This window comes from Anas platyrhynchos, chromosome 1 (genome assembly GCF_047663525.1).
Source record: "Anas platyrhynchos isolate ZD024472 breed Pekin duck chromosome 1, IASCAAS_PekinDuck_T2T, whole genome shotgun sequence".
NCBI classification, from domain to species: domain Eukaryota; kingdom Metazoa; phylum Chordata; class Aves; order Anseriformes; family Anatidae; genus Anas; species Anas platyrhynchos.
This window is the reverse complement of record NC_092587.1, coordinates 145,242,565-145,253,680: the sequence shown is the minus strand read 5'-3', so window position 1 is coordinate 145,253,680 and position 11,116 is coordinate 145,242,565. Positions and strand designations below refer to the sequence as shown.

The 11,116-nt window shown below is 45.1% G+C and overlaps 1 protein-coding gene across 1 annotated transcript in view; it reads left to right on the top strand.

The window, feature by feature from the left end:
- Positions 1–6,817: 6,817 nt before the first annotated feature.
- ATP11A (ATPase phospholipid transporting 11A) overlaps positions 6,818–11,116 on the top strand; it is a 123,491-nt gene continuing 119,192 nt past the window's right edge. Inside the window, exon 1 of the mRNA XM_005021829.6 lies at positions 6,818–7,131. Within this exon, the coding sequence (XP_005021886.1) occupies positions 7,093–7,131 (39 nt within the window). The 5' untranslated portion in view covers positions 6,818–7,092. The remainder of the gene's footprint in view (positions 7,132–11,116) is intronic.

Sequence of the window (11,116 nt, the reverse complement as noted above, 5' to 3'; positions counted from 1 at the left end):
AAAAGAGCACACCTACTGTGTGGGGGCAAACTGCTTTCATAACTGTACAAAGCTACCTCCTCACTCTCAGCAAGCTACAGAAATTTCCTCTCACTTGTAAACCTGGTGAAGAGACTGGGAGATCTGTGGCACATCCCCGATTTTCCAGTGGATACTTCTGTCCATATGGAGTACCAGACTCTGTAGCAGACTGGCTCCTCTTCCTGCTCCTCTCCAAAGGATTTAAATGAGAGGAATGCTTTAGGAGAACGTGGGATTCAAACTTCTGTAAATATACAGGATAGAAATATTTTACCAGTCAATGGGCGACATGCTGAGGACGAAGGATAAGGCAATAAAAATACTAACTTTTTTTTAATTATTATTATTTTTGTCTCTTTATGCAACTCTAATTTTTATTTTTATAAGCCCTCTTGTAAGAATGTAAAGGTTTGTGTTAGTGCATCTCTGTCAGGAGGAGTCCTTAGAGTTACTGTCTATTTAACTACAACAGTTCATAGACAAATGACAAGTAATACACACATCTACAGTCACACACAAACAATAAGTTGGAGCAAACTTGTAACAGAGACTTTACTGTAGTTAGGAAAAAAAAAATAAAAAAAATGGCTGTGGCCATTACACATTTCACAGCAAGTGACACGATGGAATTGAATGTTGTCATGGCTGAAAGCTTCGGGGATCTCGTACACTTCGCTGAGCCTGCCTACAAAATGCTGTCTCACCGCGTTCCCTCCCAGCACGATGCCCAGTACACACAACGCTCACCATGCCAAGCCTCTGCAGTGCCCGAGAAGAGCAGCCAGACCTAGCTGCAGTAAGGGAAAACATAGCAGCAGCTTAAAGACCCACTTCACATAAGCCGCAGCCTTAGCAGCAGGTTTTGATACTTGCTACACACATATGAAAAAAAACATGCATAGAGCATTAATATTGAAAACATCACTAAAAATGCAGAATTTTGGTATTTTTGCTCATCTGAAAGAAAACGCTGATGCGTTTTGAACAAAGCAAATGAAAGAGGTGGGCTCTGTGCCACTGTCAGATAGGATTTGCCTACAGAAAAGAAAGACTCTAGAATGTGGCCATCCTAATTCCAGTCCTACTGCCTGTGGGGGGCTATCAGGAGGCCTGCAGGGGTGAAAAAAGGACCTTTCCCCCCAACACCATCCTCCCGACACCACTCCACCCCTGCTGCATCTGCTCCCAGCGTGTGAGGATGCAGCATCCTAATAATAACCAGGAATGAGGGGAAGAGCAGGATGATGCAAAGGTCCGCAGGCGACTCTGTGGGACAAGTGAGATCACCCTAAGACCGCAGTGCTGTGTCCCTTTCTTAGGAATTTGTCCTCCACCCGGTTGTACCTTTCCAACCGGAAAATCTGATGACTGTATCCTGCATCACTTTTATCTGAGCAAAAAGTTCACTTTTGTAGTGTTTAATATTTCTGGTACTTTGTGTATTGATTTGTAACTACTCCTGCTTCCTAAATAAACAGTTATAAAACATATTGAACACAGTCAGGAGAAAATGCAGATATTCTTGAGAAACCTGAACCACAGCTTTTTTGAAGCCCGGAATGCTGATACTGCTATATTTAGTGCCTTATTTGGTGGGAGAGAACAAACCACTAAAAATTTCTTCCAGCTTCGATTGAGTGCTACATCACAACAAAGGTAATTTTACAGATGACGTTAAAGTAGCCAGAAAGTGATATCCTATTTATTTACTGTTCTTTTTTTGAAGATCAGCTACGTGCTTCTATTGCTAGAAAATACTGTGCAAAAGTATTTCTTTGACTGGAAATATGTTATGATGAATACTAGTTGTCCTCTGGTTATTACCATGGAATATTACAGGAATTTTCACATGCTTTATAAAGAGTAAACTCCTGTTTCTTGATCTTTGGGGGAAAAAAGACCCAATATGCTTTTTTTTTTTAATTTATATATTTTAAAGAATTTGAGAGTTTCACAGTGTAGTACTCATTAACCAGTTAAAACAGACTCATCAGAGCAATGAAAAATGTGAAAAAACTGTATGTAAAGAGGGAAACCTGGCCTGCGAGGTGCTACCAAAAATGAAATGAAAAACAAACCAATATTCTGTCCCTTTAAGAAACCAAAAATAAAACAGAATACTTTTCCTCATCTAGATCCTGATACTGCACTCAGCTCCACAGTCACAGGAGCCTGACTGTGGGGAGTTCATTGCCGGATCAAGGCACTGAAGTGTAAAATAGAGACATAAGGCAAGACTAACATTAATGCAAATCCAAAGCGAAGAGAACACAAAGTTCACACCAAAGCAAGGACGGAATATTATTCATAATACCTATACGTTCCAGCACTTTCCTTTCTCCTGTTTATTCTCTGCTCATTTGTATCTTTTTTTCCCCTTCTTTGGTTATGCATGGCTGCTGCTAATGAGATTTGTCACGATTCCAAACCAAGTATCTAGGAAGGTACTTGTGTGTATGGTGCTTGAAAGGGAAAGCAGGTGAGTGAAGAAGGAATTAAATGGAACATCACATTAGTAACCATAGCAGCCAACAGCATTTCATCCCATGAGAAGCTTCCTCTGGTGGAGGCTGGTTTTTTCCTTCTAATGAGTTTACCACACTGTTTCACGGTGACGGGCAAGTCTTCCAAGTGGTCCATGTGACTGGGCTTTCTACTGTTCTGCATCACTAGAAAGATCTTCCTGAATGCTGTGCCTGTCCTGATGAAGAGGATTAAGATGTATTTGCTCGTGGCCAAGATTTCCCTGCGATTCATTAGATAACACGTATGCAGGTAACACACATGAACAAACCTTGGTTGTAATTGCAAAGAGCTGCCTGAGCTGGCAGTCAAATCATTTTAATGAACATCCACTCATTCGACTGTGTCTGATACTTAGAAGCCAACCTGTGTTCTTTCGGAGGATTTTGTTGAGAAATTGTGTAACAAAGGTCACCTTTGTTAGCAAGGATGTGGGAATTTTATTTTGTCATAATGACAGTGCATTTAGCATTTGAGTATACCAGAAGATATACATTATTGCCAGAGGTTAGGAACAGAGAGATCAAAAAGTCATAAATATTTCTCATTTTCATATGAACTTTCTAGAGAAAAAGCAGATCTAGACAGAGAATGTCAAAGAAGAGTGAAGTGACCTTCAGTCTTCAGAGCTTAATCTTTTGTCCTTTGGGCCGCTCAACTGCTGAATAGGATCAGCAGCCCAGTGGTTTGATGCTGGCCATTTTACCTGCTTTGGCTTCACACTTTTTGTTGCTTCAATTTGTCAACTGCCCTGTACAGGTACTGTGCCCTCAAAGTACTACAGTAGCCATTAATCACGTTCTTCCTCACATGAAGTACACCTACAGTAAACACCAGGAAGAGAAATGTTTTTAACGTACAACAAATGCTCTTGAAAATGAGTGTTGTTTTCACAAAGAATTCTCAGAAGGACGTGAGAAAATAATATTTGCAACAGATCAATGCACAAACATCTGTTCCACGGAGGGAATAATTCCCCTTATTAACAAAAATAAACTAGATTAAATATATGGTGCAGACACGAGAAAGAGAAGAAGTTGTTCCTCTGATCAGCTTTTCAGAAATGTAACAGAGGGAGAGACACAATTAAGATGTGAAATATTTGTAGGGGGAAAGCCAGAAACACTGCAGGATCAGCAATTTCACCCAAAGCGTACAGCGGTCGCTCAAGCAGATGAGCTGCATACGGTTAATGGCTTTTCAATCTCAGTTGTTTCTGTCTCCTCTTGCTGCTCTCACATATGTCCAAGTCAACTCATACCATTTACACTTTTTTTCATGAGGTATTTCCATTAAGTATTTAGCCACTTTGCCCAGGACTACAAGAGGTACGTAGCCACTAACATAATAGGAAGCAGGAATCTGAACATCTCAACACTGAGACCTCTACTGCCTCTGGTACCCACCCTATTGTCAACGTATCCTATACCACCACCGTACCTGTGAAAAACAGGGAACTTTACTAGGGCCTGGCTGCTACATGATGTTTTAAAATGCTGCCTTCCTGCCTTCTGAGGCTGAGGCAGATTAAACCAGAGTTTCAGCATATCACTGCCTCAAGGAAAGCATTCGGTATGAAGTGAGCTGCTGCCGTTGGACCAGTTTCCCAACATTTTCAGTGCAATTACAAACAAGAGTAACAAAATTAGGATTGCAAAGTAGCAGAAAATACAGCTGTAAATGAGAGGAGTAAATATTTTGCACATTAAAATATTCACCTTGGTGTTTAATGCTACTCAATGTTTCAAGCAGAGTGGTAGTGATATGATTCGTAAATCAGAAGGGATGTGAGACTCTGCTAAGTAGTAAAACCTAAAACATTTGGTAAGTCAGCTGGGCAGGCAGGAGTATGCTGAGAAGCCAGTAATGGATATAACAGAAATACAAGAAATAATAACTCCCTAAGAACAGGAAAGAAAAAAGAAAAAGATCAATAGAACAGGAGGCCCGATCTACAGTCAGAGAGGAAGCAGGGCATTTAGAAAAGACAGCTAGGTTGTGCAAATTAGAGATAGCATACAGGTAATTTTAGGAATTTATTTTAAGAAAATAGGAGTGAAATAAATGTGATGGCATATTCAAAGACTATTAGTTTAATAAATTGCTTACAAGTACAACATTGCATAGTAGGCAGAACAGATACATGACCCATATGATCAAGGCTCTTACGGCTCAACTGTTAAGTCACAACGTGACCTTCTGCGAGCCACTTCAGTCTAGATCCCGTAAAGGGCTCAGGCACCTTAGGCCTGACTTTGGCAGATTAGAGGCACCTAAGTCCAACAGTATGACCTAAACAGTCTGCTCTGTTGCTTACTGACCCTGGAGGAACTTGTCACTCCAAAAAGGGACACACATCTGCTGCTCAGCTCTCTGAACACAGGCAGTTCAGCAAGGGCACATTGTGCTTACTTCCAGGGGGCTACCCATGCTCATTTCTGGGCTGTACATTTAGGTTTCCTTTTGGGGGAAATGCAGCAAAAAGGCCAACTGGTGCAGGCTGGGACTTGGCTTCTGTATGTGCTCAGGATTCAGCTGTCGTCCTGCTCTGTGTGGTTCTTAGCAGCACAATGCCACAGCTTCAACGGGAAGGACACAATGTCTGAGCTTAGATTGAGCAGCAGCCTGGAAATGGCAAATGCATACCCAAACACGTGCCCCTTCCCCTGCCCTTGACAGAGGGAGAAAGTGAGAATGGGAGCACTCGTCCCACTTTCACCGTAGAGCACATAACAAAACTGTGCTTCCATGTGGGACCTGCGCCCATGAGAGAGTTCCAGGCTCTGAATCCAAGGAAAATGTTTCTTGCAGCCCCATCCTGGTTACCTAAAATGAGGAGACAGCAAGGAGCTCAGATATATTCCCGTGATCATCATGCTCAACACTGAGCTGGTGTTAACTGTTCATCAAGTGAACTCCTTGCACTGACCTTTAGAAACACACCGTGCAGCTGCTAACTTGGGGTTCTAGGCTGGTCTCCAATGGAAAAAATGTATAGATATTGGAATTTTTACCTCATTTACCTCATACCTTACCTCATAATTTTAACCTCATACCTTTAACCTCATTTTTCCCAAAATTGCTACCCGATGTAAAAAGGAGATAGAGTAAATTACCAGTTTCTGTGAAGGAACGACAATTATGTGGAAAGTGTATTGCGGTATTTGGATGGGGAAAAAAAAAAAAAAAAAAAAAAACAAAACAAAACACAAACTGAAAGTGTTGAAAGAAAGAAAACTTTACAAAGGGATTTGCTGCATAACTGAAATTTGATTTCACTCAAAATCTAGGTAAGAAGCAACGTCATTAAAAATGATGGACTGATTAAATGGTAAGGTTTGATTAAAAGTTGAATAAATTGTAAAAATATTACAGAATACAAGTATTGTATAGATTCTTGGAAAGTGGAATGGCTAGGCAGAGAAGTATAGTAAGAAATAAATAAATCCTGTTTCAGTTCAGCACTCTGTATGTTTTGATGTTATCACTTTGTGTTTACGTATTAGGTTCTTCGGTCATTTTTGCAATTAACTGGTTTCCTAAAGAGTGAGGACACGCACATAGATTATATTAATATATTTAATTGTTCGTGTAAACACTTTCCTGTGATAAGAAAGTATTTTGGTTAACTTATGCAGATTTGGTCATTCTCAAAAAAAATTCTATTGCTTCACAGCTCTTGTAATTTTTTCCTTTCAGTGATTAATTCTTGAAAGTGAAATGTAAAACCTATGAAACTTATGTCACGGAAGGGTTAGATCTGTGACTAGGAGCACGAAAAAGGCAGGTGCTACAAAAACAAATACGAATTATCAGTAGTGACCGAGTTGAAGAAAAAGGGGATTCAGACCAACATCAGTATAGATTGGGAACAGCAACATTACAGGGGGGATGAAGACACGCTGCTGCTTCTTTTTGGGCACAATTCAGCCGAATTTTTCCAACCCCTGGGTGCATCAGGCACCCTGACGGGGGAAGCCCCCAGAGCTGCCTCAGGGCGACAGCAGCCCGGGCAGCGCGGGGCGGCCGTCAGGGCCCTTATGGGGGCGGCGGGCGGGCAGCGAAGGGGAAAGGAGGGAAGAAGGGAAGGAGGGCAGAGGGAAGGAGGGCAGAGGGAAGGAGGGCAGGCAATGTGGCGGCGCATGCCCGCCCGCCCCGCCATGACGGAGAGCCGGGCTGGGCAGGGCCGGGCTGGGTTGGCCGCGCCCGAGGGGAGCGGCGCGGGGGCGGCCGCGGCTCGGTGCCCTCCCGGCGGGGCGGGCGGAGCGGAGCGGGGCTGAGGGGGCGGGAGCGCGGCGAGCCCTCCCCTCGGAGCCCTCCCCTCGGAGCCGGGCGGCTGCGGGGCTCCGCTCGCCCTGCCAGGCGCTGCGGCGGGGCATGAGGGGCCGCGGGGCACCGCGCCGCAGCGGCGGCGGTAGCAGCACCACAACCACCACCACAACCACCACCACCACTACCGGCAGCAGCGAAGGAGAGCGGTGCGAGGCTTAGCCCAGGACCGGTGGCGGTGGTGGCGGCTCCCCGCATGTGGGCAGCTGAGCGCCCGCCATGGATTGCAGCCTCCTGCGGACCCTCGTCAGCCGCTACGTGAGTGCCCGCTCCCCGCCGCAGGCTCTCGCCGGGCTCGGCGGGTGAAAACTCTCTCTCTTTTTTTTTCTTTAATTTATATTTGGTCGTGGTTTTTGAGCCGAGCTGTGTTTTCGTGAAGCCGGCCGATTTCTGTGCGTGGGTGAATGTTGAGAATAAGCCTCTGGGAGGGGTGCGTGGCGAGGATCACAGGCGCGGAGCCTGGGTTGAAGGAGAGTTGACCTTAGGGGGTGGCCTCCGCGCTTTCCCCCAGCCAGCTCGACTCAGTGGTGTTTTGAGAGTGGGTCTGAGGTGTGTGAGTGAGAATCTGGTTTCACTGAACTCCCGACACCGTCACAGCTTCTGTGGAAGCGCAGAGGTCAGTACGGCCATGGTCAGGGTCAGGCAGCAGCAGGGAAACTCCAGCTTCTCCTTGGGGATGCGGAAGAAAGAAACGGGAAGCGATAGGAGCGAGCGGTGGTAGTGCCTGGCTGCTTTCTCTGCCTTGTATCCCCGGCTGCTCTCACCGCTCTGTATTCCCAAATGCTCACAGCCCTTCCTCCCCTGCAGGAAGTGCTGTAAGTTAGGAAACTTTCCTGCTCGGACCGAACAAAAGAGTTGGCTTTGTCCACTCCTAGTTTTGTGTATGTCGAGTTATGGTCACATAACACACGCTCTGAAACCTTCTGTATGTGTGAAAGAAGAAAAATGGCAGAGGTGAAAAGATTTTACTGGCTCTTTTTACTATTTAGAGTATGCCGTGTGCCGAGGAGAGCACGGAGAGGTGAGTACTGAAAGCAGCCGTGTGTATGTGTGGATCCTTCGAAAGTAACCCTGAGGGAAGGAAGGAGGAGAAAACCGTAAATACAAGGAGAGAAGCAGAAGTCTCTGTGGATATGCAAAGCTCAGGTGAACCCTGCTGAGCTCTATTTAGAAACAGGCAGGATCGGTTCAGGTGTTGTGATCCCTCGGTGCTGATCTAACTGTAGGATTTAGCTGAAGGTTTTCTGGTGTGTGTGCTTACATCTGGAGCCTGTACAAACCGTCTGGGAATCACACTGCGCTCATTGTGCATAGAGCACAATGTGGTCTGCAAATCTTTCCTGCATAACAGTGCTGCTAACCTCTCTTTCAAACTAAGCGTTGGATATGTTCGAAACAGGCTCGAGATTAACTCCAGGATTCGTTTTAAAACACAAAGATGTGTGTAAGAAGATAGCGTGCTGAAAATAACAAGGCACTTGAGCTTTTAAGTTGCAGACTGTCATCAGCCTCCCACACTGCTAATGAAGGTAATTCAGCGGTCTGAAAACTGGACAAAACACTTAGCCCCTGTGAGGAAGTGTTCATATTTCCTAGATCACACTACTTTCTGCTTTGTTTTTATGCCAGGAGGCTGACTGCCTGGCTGACATGTATGTTTTCACCTGTTGCTTCTTGTTCTTTTGCACTTCTTCTCTGTATCTGGTCAGTTTCTTTTCTTTATTTTTTTTCTTTTCTTCCAAGGAAGGAGCATTTTGGAAAAAGCTGTTGTAAATAAACTTGGGTTCCTCATTTCAGTGAGGCCATTAAATCTGGCGAGCTGATAACTGTGTGTGTGGTTTTCTCTTCTTTCTACGGATCAACTATTTTTGTACAGCTCCAGCACTGAAAATGAAAATTAATAGTTTTGAGTGCCGTGCCCGAAACAGCCTGCTGTAAATGAGCAGCAGATGCACATGTCCGCGGTGCTGCTCCGTAGTTGTCCACCCAAGCTGTATACCAAGCAGATATGCTTCAGCAGCCTGGATGCCCTTGCCTCTTCCCAAGCTGCTTTCCTGTAAGAGAGGCCAGGCAGCAGGAGACCGGGGAGGGTGGCACATCCTGAGCATGTGTCCAGGTGAGCTCACACGTGGGATAAGGAGAAGTTTGTGCAGAGCCTGCTTGGCAGGTGGTGTCTTAGGACTGCAGATGGTCACTCTCCAGGTTGTGCCGGAGATTTGTCTGCTTGCAGTTTTCCCTGGAGCAGGTGAGCGCCGGCTGGAGATGCTCTCGAGGTAGCTGGGAGCTCTTAGGGCAGCACCGCATGGTCTCAAGGTAACAAATAGTTGCGTTGCACTGATGGAAACTTCTTATGCAACAATCTGTAAGACTTCTGTGCAGCAGCTTTTCTTTCTCTTCTGCTATATGTCACAGGGCATGGAGGTGTAAGTGACGTACCAATGTGTCCCGAATGTGCTGGAAGGTTCCCTAATCTCTTTGCCTTGTTGTTGTTGAGGTCACTGCCCCAAAGCGGTGTGATAGCGCGCATCTCAAAGGCTGTGTGGAAGTGTGGTGGTGGCTGGGTGCTGCCGCTTCAACATGAAATCAGTTTCCTGCTTAGTGCTTTCCAGTACGTCTGCTGTGCCACCTGCGCTCAGCTTCTTACGTTTCTTGTATCTTCCAGGTGTCAGAACATGCCAGTGATGTGGGTTGGGGCCACATTCAGCACCCTCGTCATAACATAGCTCGTATCTTCACCAAGAGATGGTGTAGCCTCCTAGGACGGAGGCAGTAATATCTCTTTTACCAATTTCTAAAAACACATTCTGTTGTTCTGCTTCCTTGCGGTCATCCTGCCGATTTCTTCTTTCACTCTAGGACTTTCCCTGTTCTGTGGCTGTGGCCATACACAATTTATAGGGCTTCTAGTAAATAACTGGCTGTGCCAAAGATGTTTGTTTCACTGTAGTGCAGCTGACCTAAAGTTCAGTGTAGTTCTCCAAATGCTTTCTGATCTTTCAGTCTGAAATAGAGCAATGCAAATTTTTAGTTGGGTCTGAGGTTAGTCTGTATATTTTGCTGCTTTAAATTGTATCCACCATACTAGAGGCACCTTTGAATAATGGAGTAGGACGTCTTTGTATATGGCTTCCCCTACGTGGAACCACATAATCACAATAAGCCTTCTGTAATTAAGACAGATTTTGACGACTGCGTCATTTAGATTGCCTTCCCAACGAGGGGAAATACCATTATGAGGTTTGTATAAAAACCCCCTTTGGGAGCGGGGGGTACGTTTGATATCACGTACTCTATATTAGAACACAACCTCTCTTTCTGGTTGTGGTGTTTGCATCAGACGGTGCGCTTCTGTCTTACCCTTGGGCTGTCTGGGTGCTCCCTGAAGATGAGCCCTGCCCCAGGGAGGGCAGCCTGATGGTCTGAGGAGGCTGAGTTAATGCGCGCTGTCCCGTAAGCATCACACCGAGCCTGCTCCACCGTCAGGGCTGAGAGAGGCTCGTTAGTTAATATTAAAGCAGTAAATTAGCTGGGGTGGGGAGGGGGACTAAACATACCGTCATAATTAACACCGTGTTCATGGAAGATTACCTCCTGTTTTTATGGTTGGATTATTTGGGATACTCGTTAGATAGCGTTAAGCAATGTATTGTGCCCATGTAACTGCTGTTGCAGTAGCTTTGCCTGGTAATCTGTTATTTTTTCAGCTTATCTTGAGACTTCTGAAGTTCTTTATAGCTGAGAGACAGCTAACTCTTAAAATAAGTCTTCATACCTTTTCTAAAAGGAATGTTATTTTTCCAGAGCTTAATAAAATGCGTGCAAGTGTCCTGTGTATTCAGATAGCTGTGTCTGAATGTGGATTTGTGTATGTGGATTCGAATGTGCCCGGGCAAGCTGGGAAATGTCACTCTTAGCATATGCTTGTTTGGACACTAGACAGTCACCGAACATCTTGCAGCAGAAGGCAACAGCCTGGGCTGTGTTTGTGGGACAGCTGGCCCCTCATCACGAACTGCTGCTGCCCAGGTTGGTGCCTTCAGATGGCACAATAAATAACCACTGGGTCAAAGGCCCGTACTACTGAACGCTTTTGCCTCTATTATGTGGTATATTTAGTAATCCTGCCACTTTATTGCTTCTCCTGGTACTACTTGGGGGTTACAAAGTTGGGTGTTAAGTATTTGTTGCCCGCGCAACTATCTCTAAACGTGTATAGCAGCAAATAGAGTTTGACTTCCAAAAG